The sequence below is a fragment of the Esox lucius genome, chromosome 23 (genome assembly GCF_011004845.1).
Source record: "Esox lucius isolate fEsoLuc1 chromosome 23, fEsoLuc1.pri, whole genome shotgun sequence".
In the NCBI taxonomy this organism is placed as follows: domain Eukaryota; kingdom Metazoa; phylum Chordata; class Actinopteri; order Esociformes; family Esocidae; genus Esox; species Esox lucius.
The window spans coordinates 15,382,285-15,404,467 of record NC_047591.1 but is presented as its reverse complement, the minus strand read 5'-3'; the positions used below and the strand labels follow the sequence as shown (position 1 = coordinate 15,404,467).

The window sequence follows — 22,183 nt, the reverse complement described above, 5'->3', positions numbered from 1 at the left end:
GAGAGAGGGATTGTGCAGTGTGCCAGTCTTTTCTCCCTGAAAGGCACATCATGTAAAAGCCTACAAACCTAAATAACGCCTACTTTGCTTTGGAATATAGCAAGCAAATCTTCCCTTAATTACATTATTGGAACTTTCTTGGCATTCTATATTAATGCAATTCCATGGTTCTGTATTGATATAAGTAAAGAAAACAAGAACATTTATATTATATTTATTTAAGATGGTCTGTAGATGATGACAGCGTATCCTCACATTATTATTTTGTTATCAATACAATAAGGAAATAACTTAATTTAAATGACAAACATTTTAACCTTTGAAACAATATCAGAGTCAAATTCACAGGTCTGAATTCATGTGTATACAATGTTTTAATGGGAACAGCATAGTTTTCAAAAACCTCATTTTCCCTAGGCCACTAATTACAGCTGGTGAGTTTTATTTCACAATAATGGTTTATAAGATTGTGAATAAGGGACTCTTGCCATCTCATCCATGAAAAATGCAGTTTGAGGCCAACAGTAAACTGCCTGGGCCTTTGTTTGTTTGAGTGTGTGTGTTTGTATTTACCCCTGACGACTCAGGAGGTTTACGTCAGCTATGAAATGCAACGGGACGGGATTCCTCCGGACTGTTTAGCATATGAATGCGGTTCAGCACAGTGCCACTCCATCTGGACCAAAAAAGGTCACTTCCCACAGTACCTTTGGCTCAGAACTTGATTGGTCCCTTTTTTTCATGACTGTGACAATTGGCTATCATTGGTGTTACAGCCCTTGCCATTGGTTTGCAGAATATAGTTTTCTGGCTCACTTGTATTATTGGTTTGTAAAGTCTGTTTAGCCCATCACTGAGTTTCCAAGGGACTAAAAATGAGTCTGCCAGAGCTCTTCTGCATTGCTCCTGTTATTATGTAGGGATTTCTATAATTTACCCCAATCCGTCGAAGAAGTGATAATGAAAGAGATGCTTGATGTCGATTGCTGCCGATCGAGATTTTTTTTTTGCAGCAATCAACAAATGATTAATAAGAAATACGACTGAATCAATCACAATCTGCCAGTCACCTGAAGTTGAGAAAGCTAGCGAAGGAACCAAAAACCCTTTTGAAGAACTTGCCTTGTCAAGCCCCTTACAAATCAGCTGTCTTTATATCATCCAGATGCAATCATAAACATTTTACCACACTTTACTGGCAGTGTAAACTAAGCCACATCAGACATTGCTCTGAGTGAAACATCCTTCCTGTTAAGTTTACCGCAACTTTTACGTAGTTGACCATGAAAAGTCATAGGTCACTAAACCAGCTCCATTGGAATGCAAAGATTTGCTTCCACAACCATTCCCAGGAATGGCTCTTTTATTGTGAAAACCTGCAATGGATTAGAGTAATGTCAATGAGTCATCAATGAATTGTCACTACCAAAACCATACCATCTGGGAGACAGAGAATTCACATTCATCATTCGCCTACATTCTGCTGAGTGTGGACATAATGATTTGCTTCCTGTGCGATATTAACAACTTATCACAGTTATATCACACCCAGTGATTAATAGTAAAGCGTGTCATGGGCATGTAGTTACATTAGATTCTTCAGGGCAGGCAGGTGTCAGAATTTAACACTTACAGTGTCAAAATTACATAATTTATGCCCAACAGAAAGATTGAATTGGCATGTTTGACCTTGTATTCATTCTTCAATCCATCAAATTTATTTATAAAGCCCTTTTTACATCAGCAGATGTCACAAAGTGCTTTTACAGAAATACACAGCATGAAACCCCAAGGAGCATGCAACAACAATGTTGAAGCACAGCTAGGAAAAACTCCCTAAGAGGGGCCGAAATTTAGGAATAAACCTAGAGAGGAAACAGGCTCGGAGGAGTGACCAGTCCTCTTCTGGCTGTGCTGGGTGAACATTTTAAGAGTACAAGTTGTAATAATTAGTAAATGCATTTGGGTTGTGTCCAGAGTTTATAAAACCTAATCCAGGTCAGAAGCATCACCAGAGAGACAACCAAGTGGAGGATGGTTTTAACTTCCACAAATGAAAGTCACAACTCTACCATGCCAAGAAGAAACCATATATAAACAAGAACCGCCACCACCTTCTCTGTGCACGCGCTCATTTAAGATGGACTGAGGTGAAGTGGAAAACTCCTGTGGTAGGACAAATCAAAATTTGAAATTCTATTCAGGAATCATGGACGGACTAAAGAGAATAGGCACCATCCTCTGGACTAAAGTGGATAAAGAGGACTAAAGAGGATAGGGACCATCCGGCATCTTGTCAGCTCCCTGTTCTAAGGGAGCTTCCATTATGGTATGGGGGTGCATTACATGGCATGGGTGACTTGCACATCTGTGAAGGCACCATTAATGCTCAATAATATATACAGGTTTTGGTGCAACATATGCTGCCATCCAGACAACATCTTTTCTAGGAAAGCCTTGCTCATTTCAGCAAGACAATGCCAAACCACATTCTGCACGTATTACAACAGCATGGCTCCATAGTAAAAGAGTCTGGGTGCTAAACTGGCCTGCCTGCAGTCCAGAGCTATCCCCCATTGAAAACATTTGGCATATTATGAAACGAAAAATACAACAAAGCAGACCCCAAACTGTTGAGCAGCTGAAATCCTATATCACGCAAGAATGGGAATACAAGAATGGGAAAATTACAGCAATTGGTCTCCTCAGTTCCCAAATGCTTACAGAGTATTGTTAAAAGAAGAGGTGATGCAACACAGAGGTAAAGATGCTGGCATCAAATTCAAAATGGGCATGTATTTTCCCAAATATCATTGTTGGCTACAGACACCTGGGTGCAAATAACATCTACTATAAATGATTTGAACATCATTGCATTATTTTTTCATTTGCATTTCATGCAGCGCCCCAACTTTTTTGTAAACGGGGTTGTAGCTTTGGAAGGTCAAGGTTGAGCAAGTTAATTTATGTCCCGAAAGGGTCCAGGTGGGAAATACTGAATGGAAAAAGTTGAATGAAGATACAACTAAAACGCTGGAAAAAGGTGGTTTATAAAAAGTAAAGGCAAATATATGGTACCTGCAAACCGGATGTTGTCACCTTTTCCTTACCTTTCCACCCAGTTCCCCTATTTTGTCATCTCATTCTCCTTTTCCCCTACATCCCTCTCTACTTGGCCCTACATCCCTCTCTACTTGGCCCTACATCCCTCTCTACTTGGCCCTACATCCCTCTCTACTTGGCCCTACATCCCTCTCTACTTGGCCCTACATCCCTCTCTACTTGGCCCTACATCCCTCTCTACTTGGCCCTACATCCCTCTCTACTTGGCCCTACATCCCTCTCTACTTGGCCCTACATCCCTCTCTACTTGGCCCTACATCCCTCTCTACTTGGCCCTACATCCCTCTCTACTTGGCCCTACATCCCTCTCTACTTGGCCCTACATCCCTGTCATGGCCCCTTTTTGCTGGACCTCCAGGTATGATCTCAGTGTTTGTATTCGTGGCACTATAGACCCCGAACGTTTGTCCAAAACCTCCACACTGCCAAGGACCATTACTTTTTTTCTTTCTGACTCTCTCTCCTCCCCTTTCACACTTTTCCCTAAATTCAATTCAACCACTCTTGATTTAATACATTTGAAATAAACAGTATAATGACAATTGGGCAAGTAAAATTATCATTAATTTTAATGTTCACTGTTGTGTGATGACAATAGATGCTTAGTAAATTTGTTTAGTTGGTTGTAAATGTTCGTCAGGTTCAATTTCAGCGCAGGTGGGAGGAGGAAAATGGAATTCAAATTGGATGACTTTGGAATTCTGCACTTCCGTTACACCACAAAATCTCATGATTTCGTCAATTGTTTTAGGCATGGTTGATTACTTTTTGACTTTGACAGAGACATGGATTGCCAAGGAAAATACTGCCACTCCAGCCGCACAGTCTTCCTCTGACTATTCTCAAATTTTCCAAGATTCCCTGGTTGTTGTGGTGGTGGCACAGGTCTAGCCATTTCTCCAATGGTGAGATTTTGTCTCTTCTCCCTTGCACTCCTGCCTATGTCCTCTTTTAATTGATGGTGCTAATGTCAATTCTACATTTAAGTGTAAAATGGTTATCACCTACCATCCTCCAGGTGTCCTAAAAGAAGTCTTCTATGAGCGTGACACTGATAAACCAACTTCCTGCTCTCTCATTAACTCATTCCCCACTAACCTTTCTGTTACCTCTCAAAATCTCCTGAATGCTGACCAGTAATGCCTCCAGACAGCTCACTTAACTAAGACTGTTCTCCTCTGTGTCCCAGCGGTTTATCAGATCCTCATCTCCGCCTTATTTTAGGCTGGATGTAAAATTCTTTGGATTGCAGCCTATTTGGCAGACTGCTCTTAGCACTAATGGTGTTGCCAAGGACTACATTTTAGTCCCTCTCCTCTCCTCTCTACACCAAGTGACTTGGCTCAATCATATTCTCACATTGTCTCTTCTATCTTTGCTATGTGGATGACATTCAACTATTTCTCTCTTCCCCTAATGACACATTTTTATGGCCGCATTTTATAGTACTAGCAAAGGCTGCATTGTTGCACCCTCACTCAAAGGGGCTAACTGAGGGTCTAATCAGACCCTACACCTGTGATAATTTTCCATCGAGGAAGAGTGAAATTAAGTAGGGTTTCATCTGAGTTTTAGCCTTGCGTAGCCCCTGGACAACTTGAGTCAGTCTTCCTTGGGTTTCTTTACTTGCTTCTGCAGGTTCATGCTGTACAACATTCGTAGAGGATGAACATACCTCACACAGGAAGTGTCATATTATCTTATCCAAGCACTTGTTATCTCACGTCTGGAATGCAACAGCTAACTGTTGGTAGGGCTCCCTGCTTGGGCCATCCACCTGCTCCTCCGGTTGGATGGCACAAGCCTCCACTGGTTTCCAGTTGAAGCTTTCATCTGCTTCAAGACTGTGGTGTTTGCCTAGAGAGCAGCAGAGGGAAGCGCAAGTCGCTACCAATAGGCAGTACTCAAACCCTACCATCCCAACCCTAGATTCTGCCAACACAGGATTCTTGGCCATCCCACTCATACACTATCAGAAAATGGAGTGAGACTGTAAGTGTCAAAGTCTACACCCCCACTGCTGAATTTCGTGAAGTACTGCTTGCAATTGCATACATTTCTTCTGTGATCTGCTCCTTCAAGCACTGACATTGCGGATTGCTACTTCTTTGAGTAAGTTGTACTTACTACTACTGGGTTGTTTGGTTGGTTTGAATGAGAGCGTCTGCAGAAAGACAACAAATATTTAAGTCTGGTGTTCTAAGCAAACTGTTAGAAGAAACAACAGACATTTACTCCTGTGTGAATTGATGAACAGCGCACTATCAGCACTGATGGTGCTGAAAATTAGAATTATGGTGGATGACAATCATAAAATCATGGCAAATCTACTTTATGACCACAGTTGTATATCCTTCACCATAATGTTTCTTGAAAAAAGGATGTTATGTTTTGCCTACGCATACTATGTCATATGATGGATTGAAAGCTCCTTATCTAACTCAACACAGATGCTCCTCTTTAATGGAGTGGGCCTGGACCTATGTGATCTTTACTAATGACCTAGAAATAACTAGTGTTGACAGCCAGCTATGCAGGTCAGTGGCCACAGCTAGTGAAATCATAAAAAAACATACAAAGAAACACAGTCAGTCATATAATGGGTGGCTAAAAATAAAATAATTATCTCTCAAAAGTCAAGAGCATTTTATTAGTCAGACCATAACCTGAGTTCAACCTAGAAATAATTAAGTTAGAACAATTTGAAGCAATCTCACAGTTGACACAAACAAGCTTAATCTGAGCCTACTGATTCAATGGTCAGAAAAGATGGGGAGAGGTCTGTCTGTGATAAAGAAATGCTCATTATTCCAAAGACCATACTCAACAAGAGGTCCAGCAGGCACTATCTTAACTATTTTCCAGTCATATGGTCCGGGGCTGCAAAGACAACCCTTGGAAAGCATTAACCCTTCACTGTAACCAGAGCGCCAATGTAATTTACCTGGCTTTCCACAAAGCCATTTCCGCGTACAATTGTGTGTATGTATGTTGAATTAATCCACTGCAGCGACCGCACTACGCTGCAAGGAAAATGCAGTGTTCTATTGGAAATGTTTGTAAAACACAATCATGTAGGTGTCTTTCAGCATTCTGTCTACAGTGCCATAAGGTTTTACGCCGTGCTTTAACGCTGTACACATGCAGCCTGCTCCTAGCCCAACTCAAGTCCAAATACTTGATCATCACATTTCTCTATAATCAATGAAAGTCATCAGATTTGGCACGCCTGCGTAAACCCCACCTAAATAAGTTTTGTCTATAGATTCCCACTGAACAAGCTCAGGTGTGCAGATGGGAGTAGTGGCAGGTTGTGAACAGTGACTCAGTCTCCTGAAAAACCTCAGTGCTGCGTGTGGCCCCATGACCATATCCTGCTGTGGGTTTAATTAATGTCTCTCCTGAAATAAACACTATGATATAACCGGATTACACACCCGCCTCGACACAAGCGCTCAATCCTACTACCGAACTTCCATTACATGGCAAACATTTCTGTGTAAAGACTATTATAACTGATGAAAACCCATCATGTGAGATTAGCTCTTTGCAGTACCTTCAACCTAGGGAGTGTTGGGTAAAGGAATAGATCTCAATGTTAGCAGCTGTGGCAGACAGCTGGAAAATAATTCCGTAAAATACTGTATAATACAATGCCATAGTATTTGTGTGTGTGTGTGTGTGTGTGTGTGTAATCAACATCTGTGTGTACATGTGGACACCTCAAATCATTATTTACATGTATCCCATTGGTCGATCCCGAGCTTGTGAGGATCATTCCACAAAAAGTAATGTGAAGTTCAGGTCTCTAACGTCAGGTTTTTCTTTAACATTTTTCTTATTTGTAATCAACATAAGTCGTTGCAAATAGCTTTGTGTTTGTGGTGGAAACACACACAAAACACGAAGCTAGTTTTTTTACTGTCTGTCTGACTCTTGTATATCCACCTTTATAAGGCATTCATGTTGTGCAGAATGACTGGAATGCGGATACTCAGAATTTCAGAGGGGTCAGTAGATGTTTTCTTAAAAGAATGAATGTACAATAACAGTAAATGCAAATTTCACTGTGAATTTAAATATTTTTTAATGGTGTTTTGGGATAAGTGCATGCTATACACTACCATTCAAAAGTTTGGGGTCACCAAAATGTGCTTTATTTCCATAAAAACAAATCTGATGGACACTTCTTACATACCATACAGTGAAGCTGCTCCCACAACAGATCAATAGTGTTGAGATCCGGTGACTGTGCTTTTGACTCCATACAAGCTGACTGCTTCTTCCCTAAATAGTTGTATAGTTTGGAGCTGTGCTTTGAGTCATTGGCCTGTTGTAGGATTTGGCTCCAATCAAGCAACGTCCACAGGGAATGGCATGGCGTTGCAAAATGGAGTGTTAGCCTTCTTCCTTCAAGATCGCATATACCCTATACAAATTTCCCACTTTACCACCACCAAAGTACTCCCAGACCATCACATTGCCTCCACCATGCCGGACATATGGCATCAAGCACTCCTCCAGCATCTTTTCATTTGGTCTGTGTCTCACAAATGTTCTTCTTTGTGATCCGAACACTTCAAATTTCGATTTGTTTCTCCGTAACACTTTTTTACAATCCTCCAATCCTTCAGTGTGTCTTCTTTTGCCCTTCTTAATCTTTTCTTTTTATCAGCCAGTCTGAGATACAGCTTTTTCTTTGCAACCCTGCCTAGAAGGCCACCATCCTGAAGTTGCCTCTTCACTGTTGACGTTGAGACTGGTGTTTAGTGGGTCCTATTTCAGGAAGCTGCCAGTTGAGGACCTGTGAGGCGCCTCTTTTTGAAACTAGACAGTACTGTATTTGTCCTCTTGCTCAATTGTGCACCAGGCCTCCCACTCCTCTTTCTAGAGTTTCAGAAGAGAGTTCTTTGTTTCTGACCATTTTGAGACTTTATTGCTGATGCTCCAGATACTCAACTAGTCTAAAGGTCAGTTTTATTGCTTCTTTAAACAGCACAACAGCTTTCAGATGTGCTAACATAATTGCAAAAGGGTTTTCGAATGATTAAGTAGCCTTTTACAATTATAAACTGGAATTAGCAAACACAATGTGGCATTGAAACACAGGACTAATGGTTGCTTTTAATGGGCCTCTGTACATCAATGTAGAAATTCCATTAAGAATCAGCCATTTCCAGCTAAAATAGTCATTTACAACATTACCAATGTCTACACCATATTTTAATGGAAAAAAATGTGCTTTTCTTTCTAAAACAAGGACATTTCACAGTGGCCCCAAACCTTTGACCGGTAGTGTATATATTAAACTGCTAAATGTTTCACCATTGTCAAACTATTACTTTTAAAATGACAAACTAAGGAGAAAAGTACAAAGACTACAGAAAGTTTAAGCTAACTGAAATGCAGCTCTAATAGCTGTTGATATACTGTATTGTTCTACACTTGTTTAAGATACTGTATACTGGAAGACATTACTGTATACATTATCACAACTATAAGACGTTGGCTGAGAGGAAGGGGTGGGTAATGGACTAAATGCATGTATACGATTACAACAAAGGCAGTCGTTTTGAGTAAAATAAGTTTGAATTCCCCCAAATGACAGAGAGGGGACGAGAGAGAAGGGGAAGAGAGAGTACCCAGCATTTTTGGACTGAGCTCTGAATGACTATATCATTACCAGATGACTCGGAATGAGTGCCTGCCAGCCTAGCAACTGCTTATTGTCTTAAGTCAGCCTCTCTCTCTCTCTCCCTCTCCCCCCCATCTCTATTTCTCTCTCCCTCCCTCCATTTACCTCCCTACCTCCCTCACTCTCTTCTTTCCTCCACTCCTTTCCCTTTCTCACTCTCTGACTGTTCATTTTAAAACGCGTCCTCCCCGTTTCCTCTCTCTCCGCCACAGCCGTTTTTGGAGCACTCTCTCTTGCTGGGGAACATTCTCCCCACCAATTGTCTCAACTTAAGAGCACCTCCTTCCTTCTTCCCCTCCCTCCCTTTCTTTCTCCCGCTGGCCCTTTCCTCCTCCCCTTTGGTCGTGACGGAGCACACCTGCTTGGTCTTGGCTGCTCGCGCTTTCATTGCAATTATCGCTCGGCCCTCGTCACACAGCGCCGACATCTCCTGGTGCTTCAGTCTGTAGCCCCAACTGGATATTGGGAAGAGGATCTGACCTCGTCGCTCTCAAACTCCCTCGCTGTCTGTCACGCACTTCTTAAGAGCCCAGGTAGGGTAACGTGATGCATGAATGCAGATTATGGATGTTTGGGAGAAAACCCTCAAAAGAAGGGATTTTTAGGTCCTGGGGATTAAGAGGGACTGGGGTTATTGGTTTATAGGGATCCCATACATGCATAGAGTTGTTTAGTGTAGTTTGGAGAGTTAATGCTTTACTTGTGGTATGAGGTTTTCAAATGGCTTGGTAGCTTCAGTGAAGCTGATGCTTTCCCCCCTAATTCCATATTAGATTTTTTATGGAGGGATCCTCTGACCCAGTTATTTATTTAAATAAATTTTTCCATTTTAATTTTATTGTCTTTACGGTTAACTAGAATTGAGGTAGATTCATCCCATCCATCATGATACATTTATGTGTGGCGTTGGGCGTGTGGCGTGTGTGTGTGTGGCATTTGTTCACGGATGAGTGTGTATGTGCGTGTGTATGTGCGTGTGTACGTGCGTGTGTACGTGCGTGTGCGTTTTTCACAGACACGTACACATTGAGTGGAGTTTAATTTCCAAAACAGTCTTAAAAACTAAATGCTTCATACATGGTAATCTGTAACCACACATTATGTGTAAATAAGAATTACTATGTGGATATGCAGAATAAATAAGCCCTTGAACTGAATAAACCCTCTTTTAAAACAAATTAATTAAAATACATCTTCCTGTGGGATGTGGCCAATTCAAATTCAAAAAGTGCAATTTGCTACTGAATTCAGAATTGACCCTAGATTGATGTGTGTGCATGATTGCGTGCCTGTGTGCCCATGCTACCTTAAAGCTGAGCGCATTGCCTAGTTAGATGCATTGCCAGGTCTTTTTCCCACAGCAGGATTGGGTTAGGGAGAAACCCTATAGCAGACCATGAGATCAAGTCTGATGAGGAAAGGGGAGGGGTGTTGTGCCACAGTTGATGCAGCAACACTCCTGCAGCAACATATCAGAAACATCTACCATATATTTCCAAAAAAGGACACCATGTTATCTTTCCTGTTTTTTTGGTTTATGCCTTTTCTTGAAGTTTTAGTATTTATTTAACCCCTGGAGGCACTTGTGTCAATTTGTTGGTTTGTTGGCCTGTGGGTTGTTTGGTACATGTGGTTTCCCCTCCCATTGAACTAGCTGTCCAGTGGGGTTAGTTTATTATTTGACATACATTTTAAACGTGGTCGTGTCTCCGGGTGAGTTGGCAGGGGATAAGAGAGAAAAATACAGCTTTTTTTTCCTCTTGTCATTCACTGGCCTTGATGGTTGGAGTGCTTGAAGCCTTGAAGTGCTGTTGTTTTCTTCAGTTGTGTAACTTTTATTCATTGCTCTCTCACTTTAGTGCTCTCCCTCTGGCACTTCCCACAAGCATTCCCAGCGAGAACAGCAAAGATGTATTTGCATTGACTCAAGACATTATTGTTCCCTATCAGCGTTATTGAAAACACCCGGGGCAGGATAGACACATCTGAAATTGGTTAGTTTCCTTGTTGTTCCTCAGTTCTGTTTCACATCAACCATAATGCACCGTTTCAGCATGCCTTGCGCCGTCTTTGTTATGATGGAAGCAATTCAGACCCAAAACCTGGGGCAATAAAAAGGAAAAGGAGTTGCTTTGAAGCCAAAAGGAAAAAAGTACCTGGCAACCCAAAGCCCTATTAATCCAGTAATGATACAGGTTCGTCTTTCACACTGATATTTGAGTGATAGCTTCCCGGCAAGCCACCGCAGAACTCCAAGCTGTCCTGACATCATCCAACGCAGAGGGAGTTTTCTTGACAGTGCTAAACTGAGCAGCAGTGGAGGCAGGGGATATGGTTTGAAAGATAGACTGGAGTTGTTTACCACCTTGTGAAAAGAGGCGCTCCTGACAACCTGAACCTATACACGTTATGCACCTAGTGAGAGCTGTAGATTTATTTTGACTTGTTTGTGCAGAAGGTTAACCTGGTTCAAGTTGAATTATTGTATCAGGAGAAAGAGAGAGAGGCAAGATCTGAATTTGCACCCAGGGGCCCATTTTTCCATCTGGACTTACTGTTACTGTCTGGGGTAAGAGAACAATGAGCTGCAAGATGGAGTTTTTTTTCTCCTCTTGTTGGAGTAATAGAAAGTTGTATTCTCTAGTGGTGCTCTATGCAAAAAGCACATTTAATTACCACAGGGTTCAAGAAAAAAAAAAGGAAAGGAGGAACCGAGTGGTTTAGGCTGCACAGCGGATGTCCACATCTGTTCAATACAGCCCTGAGGTTCTCCTGGAACAGATCTGATGTAGTTTAACCGTTCACTGTGTTTCTATACAATGATTCAAAACAGCACAGATGCATTAGTGCCTTCTGTGTTCTAGGAGTTGGTCAACGATACGTGGTTTCGGATATGACTCGAACATAAGCGAGAATTACAGACATGTATCAGTGTGGTAGTCCAGAGAGAGTCTGCATTGTCTTGGAAATGGTTCAGGGGAAATAATAATGTCCAGGAATACTGTGACCACCTCAGACAGGGGTGGGTAAACAAAGGCCACAGACGGAATCTGATTTGCAAATCGATGACTAACGGTAGGTACGGCCCACTGAACATATCTTCAGGAAAAACGCAGTCAAATTGAGAACTATTAGAATATCGTGTGAGACCATGTGTTTAGGTAAAGGTTTCCTACGTCTCATGGCTCAAAAAGTCCTATAGTTGGGAAACTGAATGTGGAAGGTATGCGTATTGGTTTTTAATGGAAAACACACTGTACTATTTGAATCGATGAAATACAGCTGAATGTCCACATGGTGAAAAACAATCTGGGAAAGACACAGAAGGGTGACAGGAACAATGATGAGTATGAGATGTTAGATTGTCGACTAATCCGCTTCCTGTCTGAGACTTGTCAAAAGTGTGTCCAGATTTTTAGACAAAGTGTTTGAGGAAATGAAGGAGTGGGAGAGAGGGAGAGAGAGAGGGAGAGAGGGACAATGACAGAGTACAAGGCCCCTCCAACAAAAGGAAGTGTCAACCTCCACCCTTCTCAGAAAGATCAGACCTGCCCTGACACAACACAGGCCTCAGAACATGCAGAGGAGAAGGAGGAGAGAAGAGGAGGAGGAGGAGAGAAGAGGGGGAGGAGGAGAAAAAGAGGGGGAGGAGGAGAGTGAGACAAATGGAGACCTTTCCACCTTTCAATTATTGAACACGCCCCGGACGTCAAAAGCTTGCACACACACAATCAGAAGACACTTTTTTTTTTTAATAAGTATACACACTTTGAAGAGTGGAAAATAATCACTGATCTCAACGCTGTGGAAACCCACTGATCAAGGGACTAAATAAAACGTCTTACAATAGCCATCATCAACATTAAAGACTTGGCTCATAGCTCACCCTCCAGCTAGTAACAGCCCTCCTAGTATATAGCGCCCATATTAGTCCTGTTTAAAGTAAGGCTGTCCTAATATGGATCTGTACAGCAGACCATTAAAATCTCCTGGACAGAGATAATCATCTCACCAGTCACATGTTTGTTGCTGGTGTCACCAACCACTGTAATGGTTGTAATCAGAGATTTTGACAAGATGAGGGCACTTCAATGGTCATTTAATTCATAGGTTGGGACTGGCTGAATCCAATTATCTTTACTACTGTAGTGAGCAGACAGAAAGATAGTCACGTTAGAACGTTAGACAGTTTCCTGTGAATGGGGGAAATCAGTGAAACATCAGTGGCGAGAGAGTTCACAAAACATTAGTGGAAGGCAATATATTACCTGCCAATGGCACCTACTCAGCTGGACTGGTGAACAACAGTGTTAAAGATGTGGGCAGGTCAAATGGAAGGCACTCGGGTAATAAACAGAAGATCCAATTCAAATCAACAGTTGGATTTCAAGTTTAAACCATTCCTGAATTGACTGGCTTCCATTTGAATTGAGCACAACCCTGTTGCCCATAAAACTCCCTAAACCATCCATTACACAATGATGTTGGATCAATTTTTTACTGTGCAGTATACACAAGAAAATGACCAGCACTTAGCTCTCTGACAACTGTTTCCCTCCTTTCAGCAGTGTCAACTAGAACAGTGTGTGGTCCAGATGCCCAGAGACTTGAAAAAACCCATGGACACATGTCACACATTGTGTGCTCGCATTGTGCAACTGCTTGATTCCAGGATTAATCTGTCTGTAAAACCACCCATTAATGTCTATACAGAACAAGAAAGCAAATACATATGCTCTAAGGTTACCAAAACTCTAACCATTTCTATATCACACGCAAATGCAAAGAGACAAGCTCGACTTAAAATAATAAATACTATTTGTTATTTGAAGGAAAGAAAATAATTAACACAATAAAATGAGAACCAAATAAGAATATGAATGCTTATATTTCATGTATGTAGCAAACTGTACAAGTAGCTATTAGAATATTTAAGCAATAATGATTTGTCATTGGCACCAAGCGGTGACCAACAAGTCCTAGCCTTTCTAAAAGCCTTTCATATACAGTTATCAACAAGCTGTTTGAAGTGACTCTGCACTGAGAACTCATCCAAGGCTCCAAATAAACTAAACATCAATTGAATGGTGAGAGAGGAAGCTTTTAAGACCTCACAGCCCGCGCCAAGAGTTTGTCTGAAGACTGGAGGTTGAGGAGACAGAGGAGGGAAAGTGTGAACGCTTAAGTGGTTTTACAGATGATCAGCTAAGTCATGTTGCGACGTGTCGTGCTCGTAGCCCTCTATGTCGTCGCACCCCCCCCCCCCCCCACCCCCCCGATATCTTGGAGAAGAAAGAAGACTACTGATACAACAGTGTCTGAAGGCTCAATGGGTATGACTTCCTGTGGAATGAATGTTCATCTGCACTGGTTCACTCAAAGCGTAACCTGACATTCACAGGTGTGTTTAACGAGGGAAATGTCTTAATTATCAATGTTTTAATGTCTTGCAATTGTCAATATGGTACACACAGAAGGATGATATTTTAAGAATTTGGTGTGTGTGTGTCTCAGCATGTTTCCAGCAGTGACTAACATCCAAGAATGAGGAGATTAGGGTCGGTTCTTAAGGGTCAAGGGATGTATGCAAACACTACAGGATCCCTTGCGACTCGCCCCATTTCTTAATTTCCTGCCTGTGGGTTTACAAAACGGTCAGGGTTGAGGACCCCCCTCCATATTGTCTTATTACAGTATGTAGATAAGAGTTCCACCAAGATATGCATGTTCTTTGGCTGTACTGCTGGTCTCGGACTGATTATCTCAACACAACTCCTCACAGCACGTTTTAATAGGATGAGCCAAAATCTTACATGGAAAACAGTACCACAGCCTTTAGCACGGAATGATTTACTTCAAGGGACACGTCAGCCTGGGGAATCTAGGTGGTGTGTATCAACCTTTCGAGATGTGTAGGGAAGAGAGATATGTTTCACGCATAAATGACCAGACACACAAGTATGTCACAGAGTGCATTGTAGGGCGAATCAGAAGTGAAAAATAACTGTTCAAGTTTTGTTTCATTTCACAAAGTGTGTGTAGCTGTGGTTGGCCTTGATTCATAGAGCCATTGTGTCTCTTTCAGCAATGTTCCTTTCAGCAGATATATTAACACGTGTGGTTAAGGTGCCAAAATTTTTCCTTGTTCTAAAAAGACCACAATCATCATCCTGGTAGACTAACAGGCTAACTCATGAAGGTGACATTTTTGGAAGTGATTTTGTTTAACCATTTGTTTGAACCAGTTAGTGTGAACATACAGTAGAACAGTGTTGCCGTTCATAGAACAAAACCAGATTTAGTGGAAAGTCGGGAATTCGTAATTCTACTGGTAAACTTGTTAATGTTTGTTTCCAAGCAACCCCAAAGGTACAGCCCACTCAGCATGTACAAATCATCAGCACTTACAGTATAGTTGCCTACATGTAATCCGCAAGGCAAACGGTGAAAGAGTTTGAATTCACTTGTCACAAGGAAATTATCATTGTGTTTTCTACTGAAATGGTATAAGCCGTAGCGCAAGCACGCTGTTTTACAGTGAGATCTGTCATAGTTACTTAAGGGCGCATTACTGGCACCAAGCACACAAAACTCGAAAGAGCACTTTTCTGCATTTTTAATCAGTACAGCCAGACACAGAACACCACATGGGCATGATCAACGTTATTATGTTAAAGTAAGTATCTTTTCATCTTCTACGATCGTATTCTCTGATCACTATATTGTTAGGAAGGCCATATTTGTGTTATTTTATGAACTGACCAATACAAGATTGTGTTGAGGTGAAATAGTGTTTTTATGAAAAGTCTCTCATTGCTGACATTAGTAATTAGTACATTAAGCTGTTGTGCTCTGGTGAAATGCCCCTTTAAGTCCTATGGAATAATTGTTTTCTTCATCCAAATATTTTAAATTGGGAAGAGGCCACAGGGTTGAGACATTTCTATTTGAATCTGTCCAGCCATCTAAAATTCCATTAGGGAATCACATCCTGACTCAACTAAATTGGAAAGGGAATTGGTCCCAGACCTGATACAGTGTGCTTGGAAAACTTGGTCCCATTGACTGCTGTACTGTAGCACATATGTCAGGGATGACTGAAGTGGGTTAGACCTGTAATTACCCTGTATGTTCAGAAAGAGCAGTCCTACTGTAAACACTGACCCTGATCCCATTGACCAGACACCACCCTTAGAATCGGACATGTGCCCACATTCACACACGCAAGCACCTACATGCATGCACATACACCCACACACACACACACACACCAACCCAGTAATCTGCCTGTCATACAAAAGGCCAGCAGGCCCGCCTCTCTCTTTGGTCCCAAAAGTAATTGAAAGGACGGTGAGACTCTGTGGCTCTACTTGCTTTTACAAATGATCTGGGAACAGTTTTTACTAGTGGTGCTTTGACCACCAACATCATGAGTCGAACAATAACACTGACCCTGAACTAGATGGCAAGAGGTACAGTACTGTCAACCTAATCATTTAGCAGACACTCTAACAGTGCTGAAGATATTTGATTTATTTTTGTCATCACTGTGGGTGTGCGATTTTATACAAACCTGATTGGTTGATAGGATGGTCTTATGCCCACCTGTTACTTACTAGCAGGTTTATTATAATCAAATCAGCCTAGTGACATCATGCAATGGGCCAAGAGTATTCCACCCAAACACGAGTTTTCAGTTATTTCAAAAAGCTATTTAAAAAAAAAAGGGCATCATCACCATTTGCTAAAATTTTCTGTATCAGGGGAGTCTAGCCAGCAATCTTCCAGTTACTGGTTGAAAATGTTGGTCAAGCCAGAGGTTTCCAGTGGGTCAAAGTTGAACAGAAATAGATGACCACAGTAGCAGGGATTTGGTGGTCAGAGAAGTAGACTGGCAGACGCGTTCTTTCACTGAGTATATAGTGCACTTGGTTTTCTATAATCTTTGAGTACATTGAAATGAACAGACATTAACCAAAAGAACACAGTATCTACAAATTACCTGTATAGTTATACAGTCAGAATGTATTGCTTTTTCACAAAATTAGCTTGTACATAGGCTAATATTAGGCTATTCATTTTTAATACGAGGTTACATATTGTCAGTATTTATTTTATATTGTATTTTTTACTCTGGAAATGTTGACTTATTTTGTGTTATAATATACTTGACCCTCATTTCATTGAACTTTTCTAACATTTGACCCCCAGCTGCACTGTTAGGTAAAGAGACTGACCTATCTACTGACCTCTCCTAATCCTGAGTGACTCCAGATGCTTGGCACACCTCTCACCTTTACCCTATTTTGCCCTCTCACCCTGTAAACCCCACACTCCTTAACTCGCCCAAAAGGTTAGGTTGGCCAATTACTTGAATTTATCTTTTGCCTCTCAGCTGTATTTTGGTAATTTGAAATCAGACGATTAGACATATTTTCCATAGTAACTTCACAGTTGCGCAGGGCTTACGGGGCTTTGCAAAAACAGCCTGGGGACAGGGTTACTCTAAGCCTGACCTTGTCCCGCTAATCTCTGATCTCTCTCTCCCCTGTCCCCCCCCCCTCACACACCCACAGGCTCCTGGATAGCGGCACCATGAGGTCTGCCTGTCTCTCCCTGCTCCTGGTCACAGCATGCTGGTCACTGCCCTTTCAACAGACTGGCTTCATGGACTTCATGATGGAGGACGATCCAGGCTCTGGTTTGGAGATAGATAAACCTGAAGTCTTTATGCCCCCTACAGTGCCCGAAGGACCCAAGTGCCCGTTCCGCTGCCAGTGCCACCTCCGTGTGACGCAGTGCTCAGACTTGGGTGAGCTGCTCTTCGAAGAAATTATATATTTTTTGCATTACTGTGATTTCATGTGATGTAATGGGGCAACAGCAATTTGTTGGCCTAGTACTGACTCTTGAATCACTCTTTTCACAATGAAGCATCCGTGTAGTTTACAAGGTCCGTCTTCCTTGTTCCCAAAGACCTGTTTCTTCCATCTCCTAGAGCTCAGAGGGATGTTCAAAGTGTCGTGCGTTTGATCTATTGGCTTGTTAATTCATCTAAAACAACGACGCCCCAGCTTATTAACCACTGTAATTGCTCTCAGAAGCTGCAAACTTTACGCACGTCTACAACAGTTACATATTTTAATTTAGCTGTGACTGCATTTTGTTTTTTATCACTTCCCTAATGATTTTCTCAGACACATGGATATTAAAGGTTGGCGCGGCTTTGGAAACTCACAAAGGTTGCATTTCTATCAGGGCTTCAGCCTTGTGTTCTCCTCGGACAGGGACTGGCCCCAGAGGTGAACTGGCCAAGTCCCCAGCAGACCAACTGTGTTCTGGGGTAAACCAGAGGACTATTGTCCGTTTTACAGTACAGGAATATTTCATTAGGGTTCTAACAACTAGCTAATTTGTAATTTACTACATCTTTTTTAGCAAAAGTAGTACACTTAAATGAATAGACAGTGAAGAGAACATAAATGACTAAAAGTGGGGATGTTGAGGACATTGAAAATGGTAGCTTAAATGTCCTCAAGATCATGGGAGACGGGCAAGCGATATGGAGTAGGCACTAGATTCAAAACTGGTAAGTGGTCGATAATATTTCTAAACAAAGCTTGCTAGCTTTGTATTTAACAGATGTAGTGCCCAAATGATGTCTGTTATGTTACGTTCCTTGACGTTAGCAGTAACTAGCTTGGACCAATCTCCAAATAGCACAGTGGTCTGCCCAACATATTATATTATTTAAGAATCAATGTATAGTATGTTTCATACAAAATAGGAACATACTTGATTTGCCATTGAAACACCTTAGTATGAACTTTAAAACGATTAGCGAGTCCACTTCACAATCCATCCCTGCCTGTAACACCACGGAATGCCCACTCTTAAGGTTAAAACAGTCTTGATGATATTACATTGTAATGATCAGAGCATGAGACCCAAAATCCATTTCTCCCTCTAACACACAGGGCACATTTCCATAAACAAATGTCTGCCATCTCTGCAATATGCTCTGTCCCTGATAGCACTATGCCTTAATCATCTAGAAATAAAAAACAAACACACTTAATAAGCAACATTACAAACACATTCTGTACAGTAGCTAGCCATTTGCATACCCACATAACCACATGGCATAGCTAATAACACTGCTTTATGAACAGATTCATTTGTGCAGCATGATTCATTTGTGAGCAACCTAATAACTTTAACGCTTTGGCTATCTGGCAATTACGACCTAGATACCTTTCATTAAGCTTTTGGATTTTTTCAAAATTAGCTATAGCTAACATACTGACTATTATAGATATGATTGTTCACGCCTCTTAACAAGTTAACTGGATTTATTATTACAATAGCAAGAGAAAAAAATTTCATTGGCAAGTGGTAAAACCTACATTTTAAAAAGTCCAATGTTCCTAGGCTTTTTCTTTTCCCAGATCACACCACTCTCCAAAGTCTGCCACAAATTAGCCTAGCTCGCTTTCCACACAATTAAAATGATTTACTTGATTCTCTAAACTGTTATGGTTAGGATTATATCTGCTCCTGAGCCTTTTGGGGCTCCTAGGCGAGAGTGGCGGCCATAAAGAACATGTTACTGTCCTAAAGCACGTTTTCTTCAACTACATACCACACTATACACTATATTACAAGTTAGCTGGCTAGGCTAACTATCAATCTAATAATGATTAGTGACCCGGCTAACTGAGTGAAATAAACTGCTCGTTCACAACCCCATTTTTAAATGGCAGCTGGTAATTCTACTATTTGTTCTCAATAGTATGAAATAGCCGGCGAGCCGGCCCTGGCTTACACCACTTGAATAACACTGCAATTTGAAATCTATGAGTTTGGATAGTTTTTTGGCTTTACTGTTGTTTTAAAAGGGGAGCAAGGGGAGCAGGGGAAGCAAATTGGAAATAGATGGCAGCTGAGGTACAGAGGAAAAGGAATTTGCACATAGAGCAAAGAAAACAAAAATATATAGAAAGACTAGGTTGTAAAGGAAGATGAAGGCATTTAAACGAGAGAGAAGGAAAGAGAAAGGTGGGAGATCAGAAAAAACATTAAAAGACGCGAACTGACCCAACACAGCTAGACAGACAGACATATGGAGAGAGTGATGTCCAGGAAAAGGCCATTTCCATTACATCACCAGGGCCTGCTAGCACAGAACGTCTCCCAGGAGAGAGAGCCCGAGAGCTGGATCTTCATCTCTGGCAACGGCCCCTCTGGCCTGGAGCCTGCATCTGTTTCCCAGACCTACTGGCACACACACATGCCTGGGAAAAAGAGAAGGCGAGGGCTATGGATTGGACTGCTCTCTAAAGTTACCATGTTACCAACAAGAAAATGTGAAGAAAAAAGAAAAGTTAGACCAAGATTTTGTTCTGTAAACTTGTAGCTGACTGTGGCGCTATATTGTAAGCTGTAGGACAGACAGTTAGCCCTCCATAAGAGGGGTTCTAACCTAGAGATATAAATTGGACTTGGGAAGGATTTTTTTTCCTCAATGTTTTGACTGTCTAGGAATAAATATATATGTATAAGAAAAGAGCAATAATTACATTGAGGTTGTAAAAAAGGAGCCCCATGGTAGAAATGTAGGGAACCCTCTGGTATAGAAACTCACCAGAAAAAGTCTACATTTAATATACAGCTTCCTTTTCATCCTGGGGTAGGAAATTAGGTTTAGTGAAAAGACAGCACAACCTGCAGAATTCAGATTGAAATTCAGATAATGAAAAGCACTTTACAAATACATAATAAATCATGCTGTTGGAACTATCATCACACCTTTATTCGACATAGGGTTGTTTCATATACAGTATCACTGCCAAGCATTCTTCAAAAACCCATCCAAAAGCCATCTTTAGTCACTGAGAAGCATCCACAGTTGCATTTACAGATTGTCCCAATATCCATCTGTAAATGTTCAATAGATAGAAATACTTTCAACAGACTATGAACAAACTACCTGTTGACAAGCGACTGCTTGCTAGGATTGGGTTTAAATTACGGGTAATGGTAAGAGTCAAGATTAGGTTAAGACTGTTAGTTAAAAGGTTATTGATAGTTGGTAGACAATCACCACAGCATTAGATAATTTGAGGTGTCCCAAAAAGTGTTACCCTGATTCTCCACTTTTTTGGGCCGTGGGTTGAGGGTCACCACGAGGTGGTTCACTTCGATCATTGGTAGTTATCGGTCTTTTTTCCTCCCCACCTTCCTCGTTCTATCACACTGGTAAAGTTTCGTTTTCAACTCAGCAGTCCGTAGGTCCTTTAAATAAAAAAAACAGGCTCATTTAAATTTGCACAAACTGTAACCTGGCTTAAGGCTGGCTAGTGGTTTGCATCGTGTGGAGTAGCATCTGAAGTTCTTGTAGTTTTGACATCTAACGTTTTTTTCCCACAACATTGAAAGTATTCACTATAATGGTCTTTCTGGTCCGCCAAGCGGTTCGCCATTGCTGAGCTCACCAGTAATGTCTTATTACTGTCTTATTACAGCTGATTTTGGCACACCTAATATATCTGCCATGTCTCGGATCAATGTACTATACGTTTATCTGCCTCATGAGAGCTACCTTGACTTGCACTGAAACTTCTCTGGTCCTCATGTTGTCAGACACTAGCTACCGACTCCAAATGCAAAGCTTAGAATCAAGACGAGACACTGAAAGCTTACAAGTAGTGCATGCAGTAATGATGCAAACAAACACAACAGACGGGAAGCCAATTGTCCGAAGGCTTGTGGTACATCGCCATGATTCTAATATTCTTTGTTTTCCAAACTTACATAACCAAATCTCAGACTAAACATCTTATCCGGATTTTCCCTACCACTCTCAGCGACTGACCTCTTCTCAGCCCTGTACTTCTCTAGCAGATACAGACGCATGCTCCCCAGACTGTTATGGCACCAACTGCGTCAGCTCTGACTAAGCGCCATGTTGTTCACCTCATGCCGAGAGAGGGAAAGAAAAGGATAAAGAGAGCAAAAGAGAAGAATAACTGGGATGGTAGGAGAGAGATGACAGAAAGCAATGAGAAAAAGGCATAAAGTAGATGTGAAGGGAAACATGGGAGAGAATTAATATATCAAGTCGAAGATGAAGCTGTAGAGTTAGGAGCGTGAAGTGGAGTTTGGTTTGAGCCCAACTCCAACATCTGTCTGGGGGGGGGTTGTGGGATTTGGTCAGGGTTGTAGAAACTGATAGTTAACGGAGATGCAAAAAATGTTTAAGAGAACGGAGAGTACCCAAAGCTTTTAAGAATAAGTGTGTCTACATATGTGTAGCTTGCAAGATTCCATGTACGCGCTGTATAACCACACAGTTTACTCTAGAGG

General features: G+C 41.4%; 1 protein-coding gene across 3 annotated transcripts in view; it reads left to right on the top strand.

The window, feature by feature from the left end:
• The window catches only part of dcn (decorin), a 37,062-nt gene that overhangs the window by 5,508 nt on the left and 9,371 nt on the right, over positions 1–22,183 (top strand). The window contains exons 1-3 of one of the 3 annotated variants that reach the window (XM_020042710.3): positions 8,967–9,351; positions 17,030–17,171; positions 17,395–17,630. In XM_020042710.3, the coding sequence (XP_019898269.1) occupies positions 17,414–17,630 (217 nt within the window). In that variant the 5' untranslated portion in view covers positions 8,967–9,351; positions 17,030–17,171; positions 17,395–17,413. Of the gene's footprint in view, positions 1–8,966; positions 9,352–17,029; positions 17,172–17,394; positions 17,631–22,183 lie in introns of those variants that run through there. The other 2 variants (XM_010887383.5, XM_034290233.1) reach the window with 2 other exon arrangements.